Source organism: Helianthus annuus, chromosome 16 (genome assembly GCF_002127325.2).
Source record: "Helianthus annuus cultivar XRQ/B chromosome 16, HanXRQr2.0-SUNRISE, whole genome shotgun sequence".
In the NCBI taxonomy this organism is placed as follows: Eukaryota; Viridiplantae; Streptophyta; class Magnoliopsida; order Asterales; family Asteraceae; genus Helianthus; species Helianthus annuus.
Genome location: NC_035448.2, coordinates 74,200,764 through 74,226,118, shown reverse-complemented (window position 1 = coordinate 74,226,118; position 25,355 = coordinate 74,200,764). Strand labels below are relative to the sequence as shown.

The following is a 25,355-nucleotide window of genomic DNA, read 5'->3' as shown; positions in this document are numbered from 1 at the left end:
CGGATTTTTTGAAGATTTTTCAACATTTTCAAGAGACGGGTAAAATTAACCGGGGGGTTGGGTCTTCTTTTATTACGTTGGTGCCTAAGGTCAATGATCCGGTGGGTTTAGGCGAGTATCGTCCAATCAATCTGATAGGAGTGGTTAGTAAGGTGATCTCGAAGGTGCTAGCTAATAGATTGAAGACGGTGATGGATTCGGTTACTCATGAGTCACAATCGGCCTTTTTGACGGGTAGGTATATTCTGGATGGCCCTATGATCATTAGTGAAGTTTTGTCGTGGGCAAAACGTAGGGGGAAAGAATTATTTATGTTCAAAATAGATTTCGAAAAAGCCTATGATAATGTAAACTGGGAGTTTTTGATTTCTATTATGAGACAAATGAATTTCCCTCAAGTGTGGTGTAGATGGATACAGGGCGTGCTCTCTTCTGCTGCTTCTTCGGTTCTAGTAAATGGCTCGCCTACCTTTGAGTTCACATGTAGTAAAGGTATTCGGCAGGGTGACCCAATATCCCCGTTCTTATTTATTATTGTCATGGAAGCTTTCTCTAGTATTATTAGGAAGGCTTGTGGTATTGGGTCGTTTGATGGGGTTCGTCTTCCAAATGGAGGTCCGGTGATTTCTCACTTACTATATGCAGACGATGCTATGGTTATGGGTGAGTGGTCGAACTTTAATTTTAAAGCTTTAAGGAGGATCTTACGGATATTTCATTTGTGTTCGGGTTTGAGGATCAATATCCAAAAATCAACCCTTTTTGGAGTCGGGAAGAACATGGAAGTGGTTCGGGACCAAGCTATTCGATTGGGTGCAAGTCGGGTGAGACTCCTTTTAAGTACTTGGGCATCCAAGTGGGTGGAAACATGAACCGTATTAATAGTTGGGATCCGGTGGTTCAAGTGTTCAAAAAACGTCTTTCGACGTGGAAGGCTCGTATTTTATCCATGGGGGGGGGGGGGGAGATTGGTGCTTGCTAAATCTGTTCTAGAAAGTATACCCACTTATTATTTTTCTCTTTATAAAGCTCCGGTGGCCGTGATCAACAAGTTAGAAGGTTTAGTAAAAAGATTTTTGTGGGGAGGAAATGATGAGATTGGTAAAATTCATTGGGTGGCTTGGGATAAGGTTGCTAATTCAAAAAAAGAAGGAGGTTTGGGTTTAAACAGATTAGCTGATTGCAATAGTTCGATGCTGCTGAAGTGGCTTTGGAGGTTCAAGAATGAAGAGGGGTCTTTGTGGAAAAGAGTCATTGAAGCCCTACATGTCTCGAATAGGAGGTGGGATGTCTTTCCGTGGAACAAACAATCGACGGGGCCTTGGAGCAAACTTGTGAAAGTGGGTTATGCGCTAAAGGTTCAGGGGGTTAACTTTGTTAATATGATCCGTGGGTCAGTGGGTAATGGCCTTGACATTAGATTTTGGTTGGATACTTGGATAAATGATGAACCGCTGAAAGATTTATTTCCGAACCTATTTCGCCTAGAAAAAAATAAGTGGAGTAAAGTGTGTGATAGAGTTGGTCATGATGCTCAGATAGGGGTGATCAATTGGGAATGGAAAAGGTATCCTAGCTCTAGTAGTGAAGTAGCAGAACTGTTGGAGTGTCATAGAATGGTGTCGACCATTCGGCTTGGGGATAGGAAGGATGTTTGAAGATGGAATGTTGGTTTTAATTGTCCATATACGGTAAAGGAGGCTCGGTTGTGGTTGAGTAGGAAGGGTCCGATTGAGGAGGGATTTAAGTATAAATGGTGTAAATGGTTACCAAGTAAATGTAATGTGTTTATGTGGTGGGCTAATTTGGATAGGATTCCGACGAAGCTTGCTCTTATTCGGCGGAACATCAATGTTGGTGAAGGTTTGTGTACTTTTTGTGGCGAGGTTATAGAAACTACGGAACACATTTTTACGGCGTGCCAGTTGGCTAATGGTGTATGGAATGGTATTGCGTCTTGGGTTAGAATTCCCCCGGTGTTTGTTTTTTCTGTTAAAGATATTTTGGAACTGGTGGAGCATCTGAAGGTTTCGACTTCGAAGGCGGAGGTTCTTTTTGGTATTTTCGTTTTAACTATTTGGAGGATTTGGGTAGCTAGGAATGAAGCTTTATTTTCTCAGAAGAATGTTAATGAGAAGAATGTTAATGTGGCGAGGATAGTGGCGGATATTAAATCTTTTGGGTTTCTTTGGTTTAATAGTAGATCGAAGAAGGGTGGGTTGGTTTGGAAAAATTGGTGTAATTTTAATATTACTTGATGTATTGGTTTGGTGGTTATCTCTAGCTTAGAGATTTCCCGCTTTTGTTGTTAATGAAGTTCACCTTTCAAAAAAAAAAAAATATATATATATATATATATATATATATAAATTTGTGTTTTATGATTATTCTGGGTTTTGATCGTCATTACTTAGCATGATTTTACGACTCACATAGTCAACGTTAAACTCTAGATATAAAAACAAGAGTAAAATAATGTTAAATAAAATACACACGTAAAATAGATGATTAAATTTCAGACTCACAAGAAACCAAAGCATAAAGTATGAATAACCAGTTGTTGGTGGTTAGATATGAAATATGAACATTTCCTCAGAGATTAAAACTCGTCTTCTTCAAGGTTTCACCTCCATCAAGCCCCTCAAACACATCCACGCTCGTCTTCTCCGTTCCAATCTCCTCCACGACTGTTACCTCTGCAACATTCTCTTACGTAGCAGCTTCAATTTCAACAAAAACACACATTACTCTCAACTCCTCTTCTCCCACATCCAACAACCCAATGAGTACGTCTGGAACACCCTCATTCGCGGCCTCGTTTCCCATGATCACTTCCATCAATCCATCAACCGATTCCACTCAATGCGCCAGTTGGGTTTCTTACCAAACCACTTTACCTTCCCCTTTGTGTTGAAAGCCTGCACCAGAGTTTTGGACTTAAGATTGGGTGTGGAGCTGCATACTATCATGGTGAAAGTGGGTTATGATTGGGATGTCTTTGTTAAGACTGGGTTGGTTTGTTTGTACGCGAAATGCGGGCGCTTGGATGATGCGTGTAAGGTGTTTGATGAAATGCCTGAGAAGAATGCGGCTTCATGGACTGCGGTTATTAGTGGGTATATTGAATCGGATAGGTTTACTGAAGCTCTTGATGTGTTTAAGAAGTTGTTGGAGATGAATTTGAGACCGGATAGTTTTACCCTTGTAAGGATTTTGTCAGCTTGTTCTCGGTTAGGGGATTTGAGGACTGCAGAGTGGGTGGATAGCTGCGTAACGGGTCTTGGAATGGGTAAGAATATATTTGTCGGCACTGCGTTTGTGGATACGTATGCGAAATGTGGAAGCATGACAAAAGCGCTTGCGACGTTTGATCAAATGCGTGAAAAGGATGCGGTTACTTGGGGTGCGATGATCCAAGGTTATGTTTCAAATGGGGAGCCGAAAGAAGCTCTGGATATGTTTTACAGAATGAAGAATGATAACATAAAGCCTGATTGTTACACCATAGTTGGAGTTCTTTCCGCTTGTTCGAGCTTGGGAGCTCTTGAGCTAGGGGAGTGGGCGCGTACATTGGTTGATAAAAACGAGTTCTTGTATAACCCTATTGTCGGTACATCACTTATCGACATGTATGCAAAATGTGGGAAAATGGGAAGTGCTTGGAGAGTGTTTAAAGAAATGAAAGAAAAAGATCTTATTGTTTGGAATGCTGTAATAACCGGTCTTGGAATGACTGGTCAAACCAAAGTTTTATTCGGTCTTCTCGGTCAACTAGAGAAGTTAGGGATACACCCAGATGGGAAGACCTTTATTGGCATCCTTTGTGGGTGTACACACGCAGGTCTTGTTAACGATGGTAAACGATACTTCAATAACATGACTCGTGTGTTTTCGTTAACTCCTTCGATTGAACATTACGGGTGCATGGTAGATCTCCTTGGGCGAGCTGGTTTATTAGACGAGGCTCACCTTTTGATCAAAAGTATGCCAATGGAACCTAACGCCATTGTTTGGGGAGCACTATTGAGTGGATGCAGGTTACATCGCGATACCCAACTAGCCGAATATGTTTTAAAAAAGTTGATTGAGTTAGAGCCTTGGAATTCAGGAAATTACGTACTATTGTCTAACATATTCTCGGCTAATAAAAATTGGGAAGATGCTGAGAACATAAGATCAGCGATGAGTCATAGAAGCATTCGGAAGATACCAGGATGTTGTTGGATAGAAGTAAAAGGTGTTGTTCATGAGTTTCTTGTTGGAGACAAATCTCATCCAATGCAGGAACAAATTTATGCTAAACTTAGTGAGTTAACCATGGGATTAAAACAAATGGGATATGTTCCGACAACAGAATTTGTGTTATTTGATGTTGAGGATGAAGAGAAAGAGCATTTCTTGGGTTGTCACAGTGAGAAGTTAGCTATCGCGTTTGGTCTAATCAGCACTAAACCTGGTGACGTGATTCGGGTCGTGAAAAATATACGTGTTTGTGGTGACTGCCACATGGCAATAAAGCTGTTTTCGAAAATTACGGGTAGAGAGATAGTTTTACGCGATAATAACCGATTCCATTCGTTTATTGATGGCTCATGTTCTTGTGGAGATTATTGGTGACATAAGTTGCATTATCATATTCCTATGCAGATACTCCTATTCCTATATATAAAAGATTAGATTTTTCTTCTTTATGATCAAGTACCAATCTCATCTTTATATATACGGATCTCAAAAGTAGGTAGTTCTTTTAGTACGACTCAAAAATACCGTGGTTGACCCAAAACACTGATCGCTCATTCTCTATAGTTACAATAATATAAGTTGGATGCATGGCACTGGCTATTGGTCAACCTTTATTTGGTTTTCTTTTTTTTTTTGTCGCCAAGTATGTTTGTTTTAGCCAATACCCTTCGATATTTAGTATTACCACTTACAACCCTAAAACTTTTGAAAAACTGTATAATCATGTTTTACGTATTTATATTTATGTACGTGTCGGTTTAAATTCAAGTTGATTACATTTCTTTGAAAATGGATAGGCTCAGATATAATATGTCTTTTTACGTTTTAATATGATCTACGTTTTCACATAATTTTTTTAGTATGTTTTTTTAGCCTTTCCCTTCAACATTTAGTATTGGCACTTAGAACCCTTCAACTTTCTAAAAATATTATAATCATTTTTACGTGCTTATATTTATGTACGTGTTGGTATAAATTCAAACCGATTAGGTTTCTTTGAAAATGGGTAGGCTCAAATATTATGCGTTTTTTTGCCTTTTTTACGTTTTAATATGATCTACGTTTTGGCATAAATTTTGTTTTACAAGTCGGGTCAAAGATAATATTTTTCATTAGACTGTATAAATTCGACTCACTTTACGTTTCGGCGCCACAGCAACGCGTGGTACCATTTTTGCGACTTAAAAAAAACATAATTTTGTACTTATTTTTATGTACGTGTCGGTATAAGTTCAAGTTGGTGTTCAACGTAAATTTCTTTCGCAAATAAGTCGGGTCATATATAATACGTTTTCGTGCTTATTTTTATGTACATCTTCAGTTTATCTACTTTTGACATAACTTTTGTTGAGAAACGATTCACGTGTTGATGATACAAATCCAAACTACTTTACATTTGTACCCGCCGCAACACGCGCGGGGATATTTACTAGTTTTCTTATTAAAGATATATATGGTTTCAATAGTACTTGAAAGAATAAAGTGATTTAGTAGCTTGCATGCACTAAAAATACACTTTGGAAGGCTTGTGGCCCGTTTGACCTATGACTTGTTTTCTTATTATGTGGATGATTTACCCATTTAACCTGTTAAAGTTGAAAGGGAACCCAAATAATTGTTACCTAACATAGGGTCCAAGCGACCCGACCATGAACAGTTGGGAAGAAACACCAAGTCTAAACCGACGGGTTTATCTTTGTAGAATGGTCTCGTCAAGAATAGTGTCACACCCTGCCCTGTGGCAGATTAGGTGACTGGGGTATGATTGATTGTTCACAACTTACGACAAAATATTTAAAAGTTGAAATATTATTTATAATCAAATATAAACCATGCTTCACAAAAATTAATTCAAATATCCTTGAAATACAAACATAACATAACAATATCCATTTTATTCTTTAAGGCCTCATCTCTATATGTCATCATCAACTTCTTCAAACCCGTTCACATGTATTATGTGTAATAATAGATTTTTGGATCAACATAAGTTGGTGAGTAAATTTAAATGTTTGAAGTAAAATTGTTTGTGTTTATTTGTTTTAACAAGAAAATATTAACATGCAATTCAACGGTAATTAAGTGATGAAAATACCTACAACAAGCAACTAAATAAACCACAACTGTAACGCCTCGCTTTCTGTAACTTTCCTTATTTAGAAAGTTTGTCTTGTATATTATTTATGGAAACTTGTATTCGTTTTTCATTTCTAATCATTGTAATCCGAAATTTGAATCATAATAAAAGCTTGATCTTTTTATGTATATTGTTATACATAATTCGTAAATACTTGTTAGGCATTTATTATACGTGCATACTTGACACAATTATACACAAATCCATACTTGTTTATAACGCAAAACTCATTCATTTATTCATACATTACATTTACACATTTCACCAACACATTTAACATGCTTAAAAACCACCAAAACGCGCGAAAACAACAAATTTGAACTTTCGTACAAAAGGGAATAACCCTTTCGTGCTAAAGGCCCCCTTTCGCACGAGAGGCCCTGCCGCCCGAAAATTCCTTTCGTTCCAAAACATTCCCAGCCTATAAATACGAACCCACAACTTCATTTCTCACCTTCCACAACTCCGAAATTGTCACACCCTGACTTTTGCGGAAGCGTATGATGTGTGACAGGTTTAATATCATTGCATTCAATCATAATAAACAACTATATGATCAAAACGATGTTCATCCATTCATTAAGTAAAAGTATTACAAATACCAGTTATTTAAGTTTCAAACAACACAACCTTCGACTAAGATACAATTCAACAAAAGTGGATGACATCTAAACTTGGAATTTACTTCTAGAAACAAAAGTGGCTTATACCCTTGTCAATTTCCCTCGACTATGTCGAATTCACCTTCGACTATGTCAATTCACCTTGACTGATGTCAATTCACCTCGACTGATGTCGATTCACCTCGATTGGGACACCGAAGCACTCAAGTGGTCACAGGTACCATGAGTGGGGTTCGGCCGTACCCATTAGATCTAACCTTCGTCCCTAATTATGAGTTAATGGCATTTCAAATTTAGTCTATGCTCACATGATCTAATAGTTCAGTTCATAGTCAATTCATACTGTCTAAACATATGCAACATGTATTCCACCCCCGAGAGTTATAAAACCGAAAACAGTTAAGAGAAAAGGGGGACATGAACTCACTGTTTTGCGTTCTTCAATCCGACGAAACTCAAGCCACTATTTGTGTGCATGACAACCTACAATGTACTAATGTCTATCAGGCGAGCGGGTCGTTCCTCTCATGAATTATCTACGACCCACCGTAGGTAACCTTGGCGCCGCTATCAATGCACCGAATGTTGAAGCCAATAACTTCGAACTTCGGTCGCATTTGATACAAATGCTCCAAAACTCCGCAACCTTCCATGGGCTTGCGGACGAGAATCCCCATCTACATATTACTAATTTCTTAGAAATATGTGATACCTTTCGGATCAATGGAGCATCAAATGACGCCATCCGCCTTCGAATGTTTCCTTTCTCACTAAAAGACCGAGCAAAAGCTTGGCTTAACGCCCTCCCAGCTGGATCGGTAAACACCTGGGATGAACTAGCCCAAAAATTTCTATATAAGTATTTCCCTCCCGCTAAAACGGCTAAATTAATGACTGAAATTAATACATATTCACAAGAGGACAAGGAATCCTTATATGAAACTTGGGAAAGGTTCAAGGAGCTATTGCGAAAGTGTCCACATCACGGCCTTGCGATATGGCAACAAGTATCCACTTTCTATAATGGGTTGTTGCCACACACAAGGCAGACACTTGACTCTAGCTCCGGGGGACTTTTAGGTAATCGATCCGTCAAATTCCCACAAGGTGTCATCGAAAATGTCCTAGTAAAGGTAAACGAATTTGTCTACCCGGCCGACTTTGTTATACTTGATATGGAAGAAGACACCGAAGTCCCCCTCATACTAGGGGACCATTTCTAGCCACCGCACAAGCTATGGTAGACATGAATGACAGAACGCTCACCTTAAGGTACGGAGATGATGAAGTAAAGTTCGGGGTTGGGAGGAGAATAGAGGACGATGACCCGGTCAACTACATGAAGGTTATTGATTCGAGTTTGGATGCCGCTCTCCGATGGTGCAACATGGGATGCAAAACATCCCACTCGGAAAATATATAACCTCACATTGGGTCTAGCTAAGGACCCTTATAAACGTAGCGCACCACGGAGGCATTCCGCGGAACTATCCTTAGCTTAGTTTAATCTTTTAGTTTTAATTTGCAGAAATAAAACACACTCATGGTGGTAAAGGATGATAAGGGAAATGAGAAACATGGACCCATGCACAAGAACAAGGCCACACGTCAACAATTTCTCCGTTACAGTAGGTTCAACACGGGTTGTGCTCAGCCAACACGACCCCGTGCTAAACCCCCTGCAGAAAAATGCCCAGTTCAGGTAACTGGACACGGGCCGTGTTCACCAGACACGCCCCCGTGTCTAGGCTTCTGTTTTTTTTTCTTAATTATCGTTACTAGCACCTGATCACGGGACCGTGTCCGGTCCCCACGGGGCCGTGTCCAGACTGCCAGTAACATTAATTTTTGCTTTTTAACAGCATATTACACATCTAATCAACCTAAAAATTTATTTTTGGGACACATTGAGGACAATGTGTAATTTAAGTGTGGGGGGATGCTAAAACCTTGAAATTTTGCAAGTCCTAAAAACAAGCCTTACACAAAACTCTATTGGAGCCGCTAATCACCCCAAATTTTTTTCAAAAATTTTCAATTTTTTTTTACTTGTCTAAAGTTTAAGTTGGGAATTCTAAGATTAATAAGGTTATATTTTTACAAGTTTACAACCAATAGCGTCGTGATAAAAAGAACCAACATAAGAAAATTACGAAACGACATGACAAGCTTAGTTAAAATTTGATTATATATACTTGATCACATAGAAAAACCCATTCCCACAAAAAGTGAATTTTGAGCCTTTATTGAGCATACAAATATACATCTTTAGACTAAATGCTCATTTTTCGTTTCTTGTGTGAATAGCCGCTTGGTTCTTACGACTCTAGAACTTGCCACGACGATTCATTCCCGGTCCTTACCAACTTAAACTGTTGGTACATTAATGTCTATCGCCTCCGTCATCTCAGTTCGTAGCTGAAACAGAAGAACTATAGTGTTTACAATGTAATATCTTGTTACTAAAGGCAAGGTGGCATTATTGTAAATAAGGAAAGATTCCTTATCACCTTTGGCCTATAAATAGAAGCCTTAGGCTTTTAGTTAGAGACTTTTTGCCATTTTGATCTTTGGAGCTTAGAGGTTAGAGAGAGAAGCTAGAGAGAGAAAGTAGAGAGAGAAAGGCAAAAGGTGATTCACGGTTCTTGTATCTTTTCAGATCTATCAAAGAATCACGTTAATAGTACGTCTCGTGTGTTTCGGTTATTCACGTTCACGGTTTCCGCACGTCGAACGTGTCATACGCAATCGTTTCGGAGTCAAACCGGTCCTAACATAAACCCAAGTAAGTAAATGATGGAGGCATTAGGACTAACCCTTTTTCTTTCCACACCATTATTTTTCAATTTTTTTTACCACCTACCCAAAATCCCCCTAGTTAACCCCTTTGAGCCTAAAACCTTTCATTTCTTTACCCTAAAACCCTTTTACCTACCAAAACCCTTTTTATTTTTACCCTTTATTTTAGTAACAAGCTCGGTTTTCGTGTGACTAAAAAAAATGATAAAGATGAAGTTAGAAATAAACAAACAAAGCTCTTAAAACAAAAAGCTTGTTTGAAGAAATACTCCATTAAGAATAAAAAGTCACTAAAACAAAATGTTTTATGAAAACCGACGCTTTTTACGCTTTTTGCCCTTTTCTACTAACCACTAACCCACTCACCCACCTTTAGCCCAAGCCTTTACCCAAAAAAGTCCTCTTGATATTTACAAAGGTAACAAGTTAAAAAGGAGGAGGATTGATTGCTTGGCAAGCTTATGGTAGGAATAAGTTCCATGCCGCTCTCGAGTGATTCACTAAAAATACACCTTCGGCCGAGTGTGAGTGATTTCTCCCGTGAGGTATGTGAACTTGTATATAAATGGAATTTTAAAAAAAGGCATGTTATGCCCAAATAAGTAATTTATCCTATGAAACGTTCTAAATAAATCATAACGAATAGGATTGTAAATAAATAAAAATAAAACCCAAAAAAAAAATCTTGGATTTCCGACACTCTATGACAAGCCAAAACCTTCTCTTCTTGGGAGTGTAAGCCACATATTAAAGAGTTTTGCTTGAGGACAAGCAAAAGTTCAAGTGTGGGGGTATTTGATGTGTGTAAAATGCAACATATAAATTACATCAAATGAGGCATAAAACTAACCCTTTTTTAGTACTAATGTTGGAAAAAGAGTGTTTTTGTCTTCCTTTTGTATTTTCAGGATTAAATGAGCTCAGATTCACAAAAGAAGCAAAAAGACAGCTAAATCTAACATAAATACAAGAAAAGGAATATAAGTGGATTGCCCGACCCCTCAACAGCATCCTCCCAAGCAAAATAGAGAAGGCAGAAGACTGAACACGCCCCGTGCTTAGCCAGCACGGGGCCGTGCCCAAGAAGCAGCAGAAAAGCCAAACCAGTAGAAGCTTCTATTGCCCACCACGGGGCCGTGCTCAGTGAACACGGGGGCGTGGCGAAAGTACAGCAGGCGCATTAATTGTAATTGCGAATTACAATTAATGAAGAGAGAGAGTGTCAGACAGGCACGGGGCCGTGCCCAGCGGGCACGGGGCCGTGCCCAGCCTTCTGTTCAGCCTATAAATAGGAGTGCTTGGTTTCATTGCAACTCATCCCTTGGCACACCACCACTCTCACACTTCATCCACCACCCACCACCATCACAACACCATCATCCACCACCATCATCCATTGTCCATCATAGAGTGTGTGAGTCGTCTCGGGATCCAAGATTGATCGTAAGAGTTCTTGACAATCAAGGCCATGTTTGCCTAAGTCTCTTACATCACTTGGTGAAGACAAGTGTTTAGTATAATACTTTTTATTTTTAATCTTTTGCACTTTTTATTTGGTTTTGTATTAATGACTTTAATAACTAGTTGCTTATGTTGAAGGTGATCTTTCCTTATCGTTTGTCCGTGGTGTCTTGGCATTATTTTACTGTCTATATAAAATAAAAGATTTTCACCATTCATATCTCCACGGTCTATATGGAGGTATGTTGGCTACCTGGTCGGGGGTTAAGGGAACGGTTTGGTAAGGGTTTTGCCCTTGTTCAGCGTTTAGAGGTCCTGCAAGGGACCTAGGTCAAATTTAGTAGGATCTCCTTCAATGCCCATAGGTATTGGATGGCGGGGATCCAAACTCTTTGACCCCCTCATAAGTTAACTACTATTAATACTATAACCCGGCTATTTAGGACTGTATCCCTGCTGACTCAGACTACTTAGTCGAGGGTAACGTCACCGCCAAAAGCGGGGCCTACCATAATTTGCATTAATAACTTAATTCATTATCTTCCAATAATCCAACCCTTTAGGATTGTATCCTTGCTGACTCAAACTACTGGGTTGAGGGTAACGTCGCCTTCAAAAGAGGGGCCTACTACAATAACTAAGATAATCTCTTAAACAAGTGCAAAAGTGCAAAAATAATCAAAGGTTATACTAATACATGAGTCGGATCCAAGTGATTCATCTTGTCTATCTGTTTTTATTTTTATTTTATTTTTCAGCATTTAGTTAGTTTTTATTTTCTTAGTTAAAAAATTCTTTTCTAACTTTTGGATTTGGTTAGACGTTGAGGATAAACCGGTACTAAAAGCTCTTGTGTCGTTGGACGACCTCGGTATCTTACCAACACTATACTACGTCCACGATGGGTGCACTTGCCCATATATGTGTTTAGTGTTAGTAAATATCGTGTTTTATAAATTTAAAACTTGGCTAAAAGTGTAAAAAGGGCTTAAAATATACATCAAAAATACATTACACCTAACGCACATCACACTCCTTCAATGGTTCAAAAGTATCGAGAGCACATTCAGATATGTGCAATGTCCGAATGGGCGTAAGGTTGAATTTGCATCAAGTGTGTTTGAGAAGCGAGCTCTTACTTGGTGGAACGGAGTTATGCGCGATAGGGGTGCCGAAGTGGCATTAGCACAGACATGGGAAGAGCTTCGGGCTCTCATGATGAAGGAGTTTTGTCCCCGTCACGAAATTCGAGCTTTGGAACGGGAGTTTGACGACTTAAAGCAAGATGGGGGTGAACACCGTGCGTATACGGATCGTTTTGAGGAACTCAGTCTATTGTGTCCCACTATGGTTACCCCTCTGGAGAAAGCAATCGAGAGATATATCGATGGTTTACCCGATTCCATTCAGGATATTGTGACCGGTGTTAATCCTACTACTGTTCGCCAAGCGATGGAGTTATCTGCTACCCTGACTGAGTCGCAAGTCAGGAAGGGTAAACTTACCTGGAAGGGTGATAAGAAGAAGTCGACCGAATCTGTCAAGGAAAAGGGTAAGGGTAAGGGTAAGAAAGGTGAGTCGTCGAAGAAGTCGAGAAAGCGAAAGGGTGCTCAGAACTTTGCAGTTACTGCTCAGAACCCTCAGAACCCGCCAGCTCAGCCGCCTGCGAAGAAAGCGTATGCTGGTACCGCACCTCATTGTGCTCGCTGCAACGGTCATCATGTTGCACAACAAGCTTGTAAGCAATGCACAACATGTTGTAAGCTTGGGCATCTGGCCAACGTCTGTCGTTTGGGTCAGAATCAGATTGTTCAGAATCAAGCTCCAATTCAGGGGAATGCTGCTAGATTCCCATCGGGTACATGTTTCAATTGTGGAGAGCTTGGTCACTACCGCAACAACTGTCCGAGGTTGGCAAATGCAAATGCAAATCCGAACGTGAATGTCAATGTCAATGCGAATGCGAATCCCGCTCGTGGGCGAGCATTCAATCTGAATGCAAACGAGGCTCGAGCTGACAACCTCGTCGTCAACGGTACGTTTCTCGTTAACAATCGACCTGCATCTATTCTTTTTGATTCTGGTGCCGATAGAAGTTTTGTTTCATTGTCTTTTGAACCTTTGCTTGCGATACTAGAACTAAACTGAGGAAACCCTTATCTGTCGAAGTTGCTACTGGTAAACCTCTTGTTCTCGATTTTGTTATTCGTGATTGTCAGTTAAACCTTGATAACCATCTTTTTCCCATTGACCTCACGCCGATGCAACTTGGGAGTTTCGATATTATCGTCGGGATGGATTGGTTAACCAAACATCATGCCGAGGTGGTTTGTTTCGATAAGATTATTCGTATTCCTCTTCCGTCTAGCGATGTTCTGGAAGTTCGTGGTGAGAAACCATCTGGAGGTTTGAAGCTTATGTCGTGTACAAAGGCCCAAAATTATTTGCGAAAAGGATATGTTGCTTTCCTGGCACATGTCACCGAGGAGAAAGGCAAGAGCAAGAGTATTCAGAATATTCCGATTGTTCAGGATTATCCAGAGGTGTTTCCCGATGAACTGCCTGGTTTGCCTCCAGTTCGTCAAGTCGAGTTTCATATTGATCTTGTACCCAATGCCAACCCGATTGCGAAAGCACCTTATCGCCTTGCACCGTCGGAGATGCAAGAGTTATCGAAACAGCTTCAAGAGTTGTCTGACAAAGGATTCATCCATCCGAGCTTTTCACCTTGGGGAGCTCCTGTACTCTTTGTGAAAAAGAAAGATGGATCTTTTCGAATGTGTATCGATTATCGTGAGCTTAATAAGCTTACCATCTAGAATCGATATCCCCTACCTAGAATTGATGATCTCTTCGACCAGCTACAAGGTGCTTCATGCTTTTCCAAGATCGACCTGCGTTCTGGGTATCATCAACTTCGTATTTTCGAAGAAGATATTCCCAAAACAGCTTTCCGTACAAGATATGGGAACTACGAGTTCACTGTCATGCCTTATGGTTTGACAAATGCCCCAACTATTTTCATGGACTTAATGAACAAGGTTTGTAAACCTTATTTAGATAAGTTCATCATTGTGTTCATCGACGATATTCTCATATATTCAAAGTCTCAAGCCGACCACGAACAACACCTTCGTTTGACCTTGGAACTTCTGAAGAAGGAACAACTTTTTGCTAAATTCTCCAAGTGTGAATTCTGGCTTAAAGAAGTTCAGTTTCTAGGTCATATAGTCAATGAGCAGGGTATCCATGTGGATCCTTGCAAAATAGCAGCTATTAAGGATTGGAATACACCGACGACACCTACAGAGATTCGATCATTTCTTGGTCTTGCTGGTTATTATCGTCGATTCATTTCTAATTTCTCAAAGATCGCGGTTCCACTCACTGCTTTGACTCAGAAAAATAAGCCTTTTGAGTGGGGACCTAAGCAAGAAGAAGCGTTCCAAACGCTGAAACGGAAGCTCTGTGATGCTCCTGTTTTATCTCTACCTAAGGGAAATGATGATTTTGTTGTCTATTGTGACGCGTCGAATCTAGGACTTGGTTGCGTTCTTATGCAACGAGGTAAAGTCATAGCTTATGCGTCCAGACAGCTGAAAGTTCACGAGAAGAACTATACGACTCATGATCTTGAGTTAGGAGCTGTGGTTTTTGCACTTAAAATCTGGAGACACTACATCTATGGAACGAAGTGTGTGGTTTTCACAGACCACAAAAGTCTCCGGCATATTCTCAATCAGAAGGAGCTGAACATGAGGCAATGACATTGGGTTGAACTCTTAAATGATTATGATTGCGAGATCCGCTACCATCCTGGTAAGGCGAATGTCATAGCCGATGTGCTTAGTCGAAAGGAACGAGTCAAGCTTCATTCTGTTCGAACTTTATCTGATATTCAATCTCGTGTCCTTCAAGTTCAACGATTTTGTGTGATCAAAGGCTTATTGAAAAGTGAGCTACCACTTCAACTTGAGCTTAAGCTCAAAAGGAAAGACGATGGGTGGGTATATTTCCAGGATCGTTTGTGTATTCCGAATCAGGACAATCTTCGCACCTTGGTAATGGACGAATCTCACAAGTCTCGCTATTCTATCCATCCTGGTGCTGATAAAATGTACAAGGATCTTCGCACTCAGTATTGGTGGCCTGGTATGAAGAAGGATGTTGCCTTGTATGTATCAAAATGCCTAACTTGTCTCAAAGTCAAAGCTGAACATCAACGACCTTCTGGTTTGCTTGTACAACCAGAGATACCAGTTTGGAAATGGGAAAACATTGCCATGGATCTCATTACTAAACTACTGCGTACTAGTAAAGGTCATGATGCCATTTGGGTAGTAGTTGATCGTTTGACAAAATCTGCTCACTTCTTACCAATCCGTGAGGATTTCTCTGCTGAAAAGCTTACCAAGATCTATGTAGACGAGATTGTATCATGACATGGTGTTCCTTTGGATATCATTTCTGATCATGATGCTCGATTTTCATCTCATTTTTGGAAGACCATGCAATCTGCTATGGGAACCCAACTGAATCTAAGCACTGCTTATCATCCCCAAACAGATGGTCAATCTGAGAGAACGATTCAAACTTTGGAGGATATGCTTAGAGCATGCGGATAGACTTTGGTGGTAATTGGGATTCTCATTTGCCCTTGATCGAATTCTCATACAATAATAATTACCATGCTAGCATTAATATGACACCATTCGAAGCTCTATACGGTCGAAAATGTCGTTCACCTATCTGTTGGAATGAGACCGGTGAAGCTCGGCTTACTGGACCTGAGCTCATTCTGGAAACAACAGACAAAATCAAGAAAATCTGCGATAATCCTGTGACAGCCCGAAACCGTCAAAAGAGTTATGCGGATATGCGACACGAGCCCTTAGAATTTCAAGTCGGAGACCGTGTGCTACTCAAGGTGTCACCTTGGAAGGGAGTGGTGAGATTTGGAAAAAAAAAGGAAAACTTGCACCACGATATGTTGGACCATTTAAGATTGTTGAAAGAATTGGAAAGGTTGCCTATGTCGACTAGAACTACCTCTAGAGCTTGGAAATGTTCCTCCGACTTTTCACGTGTCCAATTTGCGAAAGTGTTTAGCTGATGCTGATCTTCACATTCCTCTCGACGAGATTCAAATCGATGAAACAATGCACTTTGTTGAGAAACTTGTGGAGATAGTGGACCGTACATTCAAACAGTTGAAGAACAAACGAATCCGATTGGTCAAAGTTCGCTGGGAATCCAAACGTGGCCCTGAGTTTACTTGGGAACGTGAGGACCAGATCAAGACGAAATATCCGCAATTGTTTTCACAAGCTTCCTCTAGTTAAAATTTTGGGACGAAATTCCTAAAGTATGGGAGACTGTGACAACTGTGTTCTGTAATCGACGTACAATGTAAAACAATGTTGATTATCAATAAAACAATGTATTCTGGTGTTATTATATGTGTTTTTATGTTTGACAATTTTACAAGTTGATTCGAGTCCGATTTCAAGCTTTAATCACTTTCAGGAAGGTTATACGCGAACTGGTGCATAAACACAGTCAGTTTAACGCGACATACACTCCAGAACTGTGACGTAAGCCAAACATATCCTAAATATCCTTTACATAACTTAAAAATAAGTTCCGAAGGATTCGGTATGGCAAAAACATGTTTATTTGAACTAAAGAACTAATTACGACAAAACTACGAAACGAACATTGGTGACCGCTCGGATAATATTTAAATCCCAAAAATATTCTGATATGATTAAAAATTTATTTTAATCAGGTCTGTGTTGAAAAATAAATTAAAACGCCTAAAAACGTTATTTTTTAAGTTTAAGCGCGTACCGCGTGTTTCTGCGCGACACAGTGCTTATACTGCAAAACGAAGACAATGCAGCCAGTCTTGGCAACTAAAATTTATTTCAGTAATATTTTTGCAAGTTTATTTTTATAGAATAATAAAAATAATTCAGAACGTCATAAACCGGGATTAAAACGCTAGAGAAAATACCCGGTATCCAGTTAAACACCTGTTTTTATCTAATTTACCATCAAAACTTACACTTTAACCCCCCCCCCCTTATGTAACTTACGGTCATATTAGGGGACCCACCAAGATCACCAAAATATTTTGCCAAGATCTCTCAAGATTTGAATTGATATTTCTTGATTTCCTTTGATTTTCTTGGATATTATAAGATTTTATTTAGATTTTTTTTTCTATAAGTACACTCCAATCTTCACTACACTTCAACAACACTCAAACTTCTCCTCTCTCTCCCCTCCAAAACCGTAACCCCCTCCCATCACCTCCATCTTCATCTTCAACCTTGTTCTTGAAGAATCCAACTCCTTTTCAAGCATGTTTCAAGTGGTGTGAAGATACAAAGGTGTTTCCAAGGTGTATTCAAGTGATTTCAAGCTTCCTATCATCAAAATCTCATCCCACAACCTACTTGAATCTTGAAGGTATAACACTTATGTTTAAATCATACTTTGATTCTTGGTTGTTCTTGATGATTTGAAGTTTCTCTTGAATCTTGGGATTTTCACTAAACTTGAAATCTAAAATGAAATGGGTCATGAAACAAATAAAAATGGTGGTGATATATATGTATATATAACCGTACATACATATATGTGTGTATGAGTCTTGAAGTTTGATTTCTTGTTAAGTACTTGTTTATGTTGTTGCTTGTTCTTGAATGATAGTAAAATGCAAGTGATTGAAGATCTATATATGATATGTTAAATGTTCAAGTACATCAGCAAATAAGCATGAATATAGCACATATTTGATGCATCTAAACTCATATAAAATGTTGATATGCTTTAGACACTTGTACATGAGAATACATGTTGATTTAAAGCTCAAGAAGTGATGAAAAGGGGTTGTATGACAAAAATATTTTTGAACAGGTTATAAACACTAAAAATAACATTATTTGGTGTAATATAATGGCATGAAACTTTGACATAGGGTTGATAGCTTTACATGTTGTACATATAGCTTAAAAAGTGGTAAAATATGCGAAATTTGCATGATTTATATGCTCTATTTAAGACCTGCACTATCGTGAGTATAACCATTATTTTATTCAGTAAATAACATGGGTTATGTTAAATTTCAAGTCGTTTCGATTTGGGATGGTTCGGGTAACGTTTGATGCAAGACTATGCGGTAAAACGGTTAAAAATCGACTTTTCGGAGGACTTTTACAAAACTGTTTTAGATCAGTAACCAAACTGATATTTTTGGTATAAAAATAAGTATTTTAACTTATATTAAGTTTACTTGGTGTTTGGTTAGTCATACGTGACTTCCGACGCCCAAAAATGTTACCAAAACGCTAAAATAAGTGTTTTTCGACATAACTATAATGGGTTGTTCATGGGTAAATTTTATGTGTCACAATGTGTTATGTAATATGTGTATGATGACAAGATAATACTTGACAAGATTATTTGTTTTACGCTTGAGTACATATATACGAATACACCAAAATAATCAAAAATAATAACTTTTCGAGAAATCTCAAAGTTATGTGAAAATTCTAAGTATCGGAGAAACTTCGGTATTTTTGTGAATTTTGTTTATTAAATCATTCTTATTTAATTTAGGACGAGTAAATAATTTGAGGGATTGTGTTAACATATAAAAACGCACCCAAAGGTGAGTATATAGTTCCCCTATTTTACTGTTTTCAATTGTTTTGGGGTGATTCATATGTATCAAAACGATTTCAATGTTTTAACGATGGTTTCAAAACGAGTAAGATGGTTTATACTAAACCAATAACGATTTAAATAATGTGAACAAGCTTGTTGGTTATAATTACATAATGAATGACATTCATTAATTTTGGCCGAACCGACCAGTATTAGGTTATGGTACCATAGGATCTGACAAATCCCATTATCAGACCGCACCCATGGTTATGTGTGGGTTAGGTGGGTAACGACTAAATCTGATGATTGTTAACTTACCCTTTGGAGGTTTGTTAATACGAGTTGAGAGATGAACGAGTCACAAAGGTTTGAATGTTATTAGCGAGACGACCAAAAGTAGTTTTCACAATTAAAACGAGAACGATTTGAACGAGTGAACGATTTGGAACGATTTAAACGATTTACACAAATGAACGATGAACTATAACGAAAATGATTTTAAACGATGTCACACAACGATGTTTACGAAACTATATAAATCATACGAGTTTTATTACGAGAACAATTTGTGATTTGGTTTACATAAACAAATGTTTTGGGTTAAGATTCATGGCAACGCGATTTATATATTATGACCGGTCTTTTTTTACTTGGTTATTCTTTTTACAATACCAATATTTTATAAAACAAGGTTTTCTAATAACAATTAACGAAGTTGTATGAGTTATTTCAACGTATAAACGAGCCATGAATCTGACACTCTCACAAAACCTATGTACTCGCCAGCATTTCTTTGCTGACTTTGTTTTTACATATGTTTCAGGTGAAGTTGCTTAATGTTGATTGCGAATAGGATGCATGCTCACTTAGGACTGGACGAGGCCTTAGTGATTTAATAACAATGATAGACTATGTTTGATTTGCTTGTTTAACTTTAAGACAATGATAATGAATAAATAAAACGAGACTCTTTTGTATCCATGGTTTCGAAACAATAATTCTATTACAGCACTCCCCGACGTTTCCACCACGATTTGTTGTTTTATGTGGTCGGGGTGTGACACCTGATTCATGAGGTCCATGAATATTGCCGGTGCATGTGTTAAGCCAAACGGCACGTCAAGGAACTCGTAATGCTCAAGGCGAGTCCCTAAGGTCGTTTTAGGGATATTTTCCTCTTGTATTCGCAGTTGAGGACATCCTGTCCTCAAGTCGATCTTCGAGTAGTAACTAGAACCTTACAATTGGCTCGTTCATGTCATCAATCCTTGGCAAAGGATTCCGATTCTTGATATCCAATTCTCGGAAATTGATGCAAAGTGGAAACTGCCGACGTTCTTCTCGTGTCCTTAACTAAGGACACCATGTCCTCAATTCCACCTTGGAGTAGTAGCTGGGACCTTGTAATTGGTTGACAAGTCATCGGTTCTCGGTAAGGGTTCCGATTCTTGTTGGTTAGTTGTCTATCTCCCTATAACCCATGCGTAATACTTTTCTCCCTCATTATTCCCTCTGAGTTCCTCTCAGGTTAGGTTATGTACGCGTGTAAAAACTGTTATCCTGTGAGTAATCCTGGGGCTTCCCAGGATGAGAAACTCGGCCTGGTAGATTTCCTCTGCCTAGCAGATCCTGCAGTTATATCGGAGGCTCATGCATCTCGGACGAAGCTAGTCGGTAAGGTGTCATTCGGCACTGGTGCTGCTCCTGGCACGAGGTTTATCCTAAACTCCTCTTGTCGTTGTGGAGGTATTCCTGGCAAGTCTTCAGGAAAGGCTTCTGGGAATTCCTCCACCACGGGGTTGTTTTCTAGCTCCAGCTCCTAGGTCTCCTTATCGGAAACATGAGCTAGGAAGGCTATGCAGTCTACTCGGAGGCGCTTCTTTGTCTCTTCAACCAATGAGAGATGTCGCAGACCCACGGTCTTATGGGGCCTAGTACCCTTGCACCTATTGCGAGAAGGTTGGGTACTTAAAGTGTTTCATCATTCGCAAGAGGGATGCGACTGATTTTCCTTATAACAAACGACTTCAGCTCTATACTTGGATATCCAATCCACGCTGACTATCATATCATGACTTCCCAGGTCAATGGTGATAGAAGGCTCCGGCCTTCTAAGTTCGCAAAATATAGTCCTTAATCATCTCTTTCGCTTAACTAACCTTCAATATGCCAATTCTAAAGAATATGGGACGTCTTATTCTACTCGAAACTAGGCCAAGCAGTTTCTTAAGTTCTAAGCATACAGGAGTAAAGTTGGTGCCAGTATTAATCAAAAATAGATGCATAAAGTTGGTTAATAGGGAACGTACCCGTAACCGCATCTGGATCCTGGCGTGCTTCACGAGCTCCGGTCGTGAAGACCCTTCCTCGCTTGGTTCTTCCTAGGGCAATCTTTCCTAAAGTGCCCTACTTCACCACATCTGTAGCAACCTGGTACTCTACCATTATCTCTTCCGTCTGGATCCTTCGCCCAACAGGCATCCTTGTTGTGCCCTTCTTTTCCACACTTTCCACACTTAGGCCTCAGACATTGTCCTTCATGGTAAAAATTGCATTCCTCACATCTCGGCTTATTTCCCAAATAAACCTTACCTCCGGCCTTTTTAGTGGCTCCATAAGCCTTCCTACCACAGGGCGGGTTCACTTCCTTTCTTTTGTTTGCTTTAGAGCTTCCATAGCTGACTTGGGTGCCTATCTTTAGGTTCGAAGACTTCCTTTTCTTATTGCCCGACGGCTCCACATGAGTCGCTTTCTTGTTTGTCTCAGATTCCGAAATTTTTCCCATACGTAGAGCTTCTTCAGTAAGTGTGACACTTAAATCAATAGCCTCTGCGATGGTTGGAGGCTTTGAGGTAGTAACCAAGCTCCTAATTTGAGGTGCAAGCCCCCAAATGAATCGCTCAATCCTCTTGAATTCCGGATTGACTAAGTAGGGAACGACCCTAGACAAGTCGTGAAATCGCTGGACGTACTCAGAAATCTTCGGCCCGTCCATTTTCAAATTCCAGAACTCCACCTCAAGCTTCTGGATTTCAGCCCTAGAACAATATTTCTTCTCCATCATTTCCTAGAGCTCGTCCCAGCTCAGTGCATAAGCAGCATCTTCACCAAGGGTCTGAACCTGAAGGTTCCACCAAGAGAGTGCGCCATCCAAAAACAACCCTGAGATATAGGTAACACTCTGCTGGAGCGAACAGTTACTCATTCTTAGAACGGAGTCAGTCTTTTCTGCCCAACGAACAAATGCAACGGCACCTCCTGTGCCATCAAAATTCAGTGGCTTGCAGTCCAGCAACTGTTTATAGGTGCAGCCAGTTGGAGGGTTATTTCCGGAAGTGTCACCGCTATGTTCAGAGCGGAGGGCTTCATGTCGTGCAATTGCCTGTGAGATGCGTTCTTGAAGCTCGGCTTCTGTCCTTGGTAACGTACTGGTGTCTGTGTCACGTCTGGGCGGCATTCTCTTCTGTCAAAAGGTATGGGGTAGGTTAGACAACATTCCATAATTGTCTATGAGGTACATAGTACCATAAGCAAACAGGTGATCACCCAATATCACATGCATATATAATCAACAATGTATGAGTGAGGAGATAATTACTGAGCTTTCATATAAGCTTGGCAACTTGACTTATTGCTTGTAACAAAATGAACTCGAGGTTACATCACCTTGGTCATACAAGTTTCATAATATGAAAGTAGCAGTTATTTTCCTGCTACATTGGTTTTCTTAGGTCTTTAGCTTCACTGATACGGTATACTTTCCCAGAGATGGGGGTTGTTCATGTAAGGGTGATAGAGAGTGTAACGTCACTGAATCTTTCCCGCGTGTTAGCCATCTCCACTAGCTTAGATATCGGTTCCCAAACGCCTCGTATATGGGTAGAAGTGTCAGAGACGAAGTAGGCAAAGACAGGTTTCCTACTTTGTAAAGTGCTAAAGCAATGCCCTAGGTGTTGTTCTACCAGATGAAGGTGCGAACACCTATAGATTATTTTTGGAGGGATGGTGATCATTAGTCTGGCCCGCAGAGTCCACCAGGATTTCCATGCACTACAAGTCGTTATTACATGGGCCCCCGTAATAATAAATTGTCTTGCACAGTTACCCCAATTTTCCCTCGTCCAAGCAGATGGTCAACCAAGGAGGGGACACTACTGTCCTTATACCTCTGACATGGAAAGGACCATTGCGGTGGTCCATGCGCTAACATTCGTTATCGTTACGCGCGAATAGGCACGATGATTAAACGTAATAGGAATAAGGAGAATTCCTAGCAGTTGGAAGGGCACCTTCTAGATGAGTACTCCATCTTCTTTTTCTGGTCAAGTGTGTTGTCAATCTGGTTTTACCAAAGCCACAGGGACCTCGTCCGGCTGATAAGGATGTTGCCCAAGGTTGCCTCCTCCGCCTCGCCGTCACTACCGTAGTCAGGCACCTTCGCAATCGAGAGGGAAGAGCAGCCATCTTCTACGGAAACCAGCTCAGGATCTCGTTTGGTGATCACTCCAACCATGAGCTTTGTAATAGAGGCGAGGTTGACAGTCTCATCGTGCGAGTCAAGAACAATAATAGGATTCGGAGTCAAAAGTATCATGTTCATGTCAATAATTATTTCGTACACTTACACGCATATACGTTAATAAATAGATATGTTACTTAGTATAAACAGGCAAATAGATGCATCATATCACATATAACTCTCGTTTGTCCTTTTGGGGGGGGGAGTCATTTTGTCTTTGGCAAGTTTATCTCATCTAGACTATGTGTCACACCCCAACCGATGGCAGAATCATCAGGGCATGGTAGTGAGCGAAACAGATTGTCCAGAAGTTTCCATCACAATTATCATTACTATTCAACAGTAAACAAATTATTACAGATAAAATCCAGGCAGATATTTCCGTCCGACAACTCAAATTTTAAATACAGCAATTGTTTATCTGCTTCTAGAGACCCATAATCTGACCACTACAGACAACTATTTGTTGGGCTCTAGAGCTTTATTCTAGCCTCGCTTTCCTAGCAGATAAGCATCTTAAACACCTATCACATACGTTAAAATAAAGTCAATACATAAAATGTAAAGGTGAGCATACAAGTTTGATAATAGCATATAGAGTTCGAAATAGTTTATGCATAACCAGCACGTACACAGAGGAAAATGAAGCATGTTAATTATCGACATGGATGGTTGACTGCCCGAGGTAGTTCGCAATACATGATTACCCCCGTAATCCATGCAAGTAATTGTCCTTAACAACACCCGTGTGAACGGGTGCTGAGTCCAAACTATAGTACTATCGTCGTTAAGGCAGGTAGACAACATTCCATGTGTAAACATAACAACAAGCATTCATTTAGTCACGTAATACATGTGGTAACGGTTAGCATTTAAAGTATTGCATAGTGTGTTCGATTGTGATTTAGAATAAGTAACATATGTAACACCCAAAAGTGCGAAAGCAAAAAGGGTTCGAGTATACTCACAGCGGTTGATGGATTGAAGGGAGCGCTTGGGAGTAGGGTTAGCCTGAATAGTTCGATAGCATAACGATAAGCAACGCGTAAAATGGAAACAAGTGTTGGAGAGACGGACAGCTGGTCGATCGGATGGTAGTTCAATAGGACGGCTGACCGTTCGGTTGACAGTCCGTTCGGACAGCTGTCCGGTCGGTCGGTAGGCCGATCGGATGGCTGTTTGAGTGGATTGTTTCTTCCTTAGAGTAAGATGTGTTTGTGTATGATGGTTTGACTTTTGAAGTTTTTGTTGCAGTATTTGAAAACATTGAAGTATCTTTACCTTTCAGGTCGGTCGATCGAACGGTCGTTCGATCGGCCGGCAACCCGATCGGCTAGGTACCTCAGCAAAACAAGTTCTCAGCAGGGTGTCACCTGATCGGGCGGCTGTTCGATCGGGTGGCACTCCTAGTGCGTCGAACATGTTGAAAAATTGATTAAGTGTTGAAGTATAGTATCTCATGATCCGAAGAGTAATCCAATCGGACGGTAGTCCGATCGAACAACAGTTCGTTCAATACTCAACTTCAAAAGAATAAATTGATTAAGTGTGGGACCATGTGCTAGCCGATCGGCTGGCCAGTCGATCGACTGACTGTTCGATCGGTTGGCTGTCCGTTCGGACAGCAGTCCGATTGGTCAGCACCCTGACCTGATCAGCCTATTCGTCTAACACTTGGTTGTTCTGATTGTTTGTCGTTTTATCGAGGTATTTTGAGAACGATTCAAACAACAGAAAACTCGTCTTTACTTGGTTCTCCTGATCGGACAGGAATCACCCAAACCCGGTCAGTGAACTGTTCGGGACGGTTGTTTAACGTTTAACCCGAAATCGGTGAACCTCGTGGATAGAACCCGGATCTTGAACCGCACAACTACTAGGATGATTAGTAAGTCGGCAC

The 25,355-nt window shown here is 40.1% G+C and overlaps 2 protein-coding genes and 1 non-coding gene across 3 annotated transcripts; 2 read left to right on the top strand and 1 right to left on the bottom strand.

Annotated features, from left to right (window-relative positions):
• Positions 1-1,790: 1,790 nt before the first annotated feature.
• On the top strand, positions 1,791-2,258 carry LOC110919324. The gene has a single exon (XM_022163595.1). The coding sequence runs from the start codon at positions 1,791-1,793 to the stop codon at positions 2,256-2,258; it is 468 nt and encodes a 155-aa protein (XP_022019287.1).
• A 272-nt stretch (positions 2,259-2,530) lies between these two features.
• LOC110916891 (putative pentatricopeptide repeat-containing protein At3g08820) lies at positions 2,531-4,698 on the top strand. Its single transcript, XM_022161543.2, has one exon. It carries the CDS (start codon positions 2,581-2,583, stop codon positions 4,615-4,617), a length of 2,037 nt encoding a protein of 678 aa, XP_022017235.1. The 5' UTR covers positions 2,531-2,580; the 3' UTR covers positions 4,618-4,698.
• Positions 4,699-7,886: 3,188 nt separating this feature from the next.
• Positions 7,887-7,993, bottom strand: LOC118488691. Its single transcript, XR_004885235.1, has one exon. It is a non-coding gene; the product is annotated as a small nucleolar RNA R71 (small nucleolar RNA).
• Positions 7,994-25,355: the final 17,362 nt, after the last annotated feature.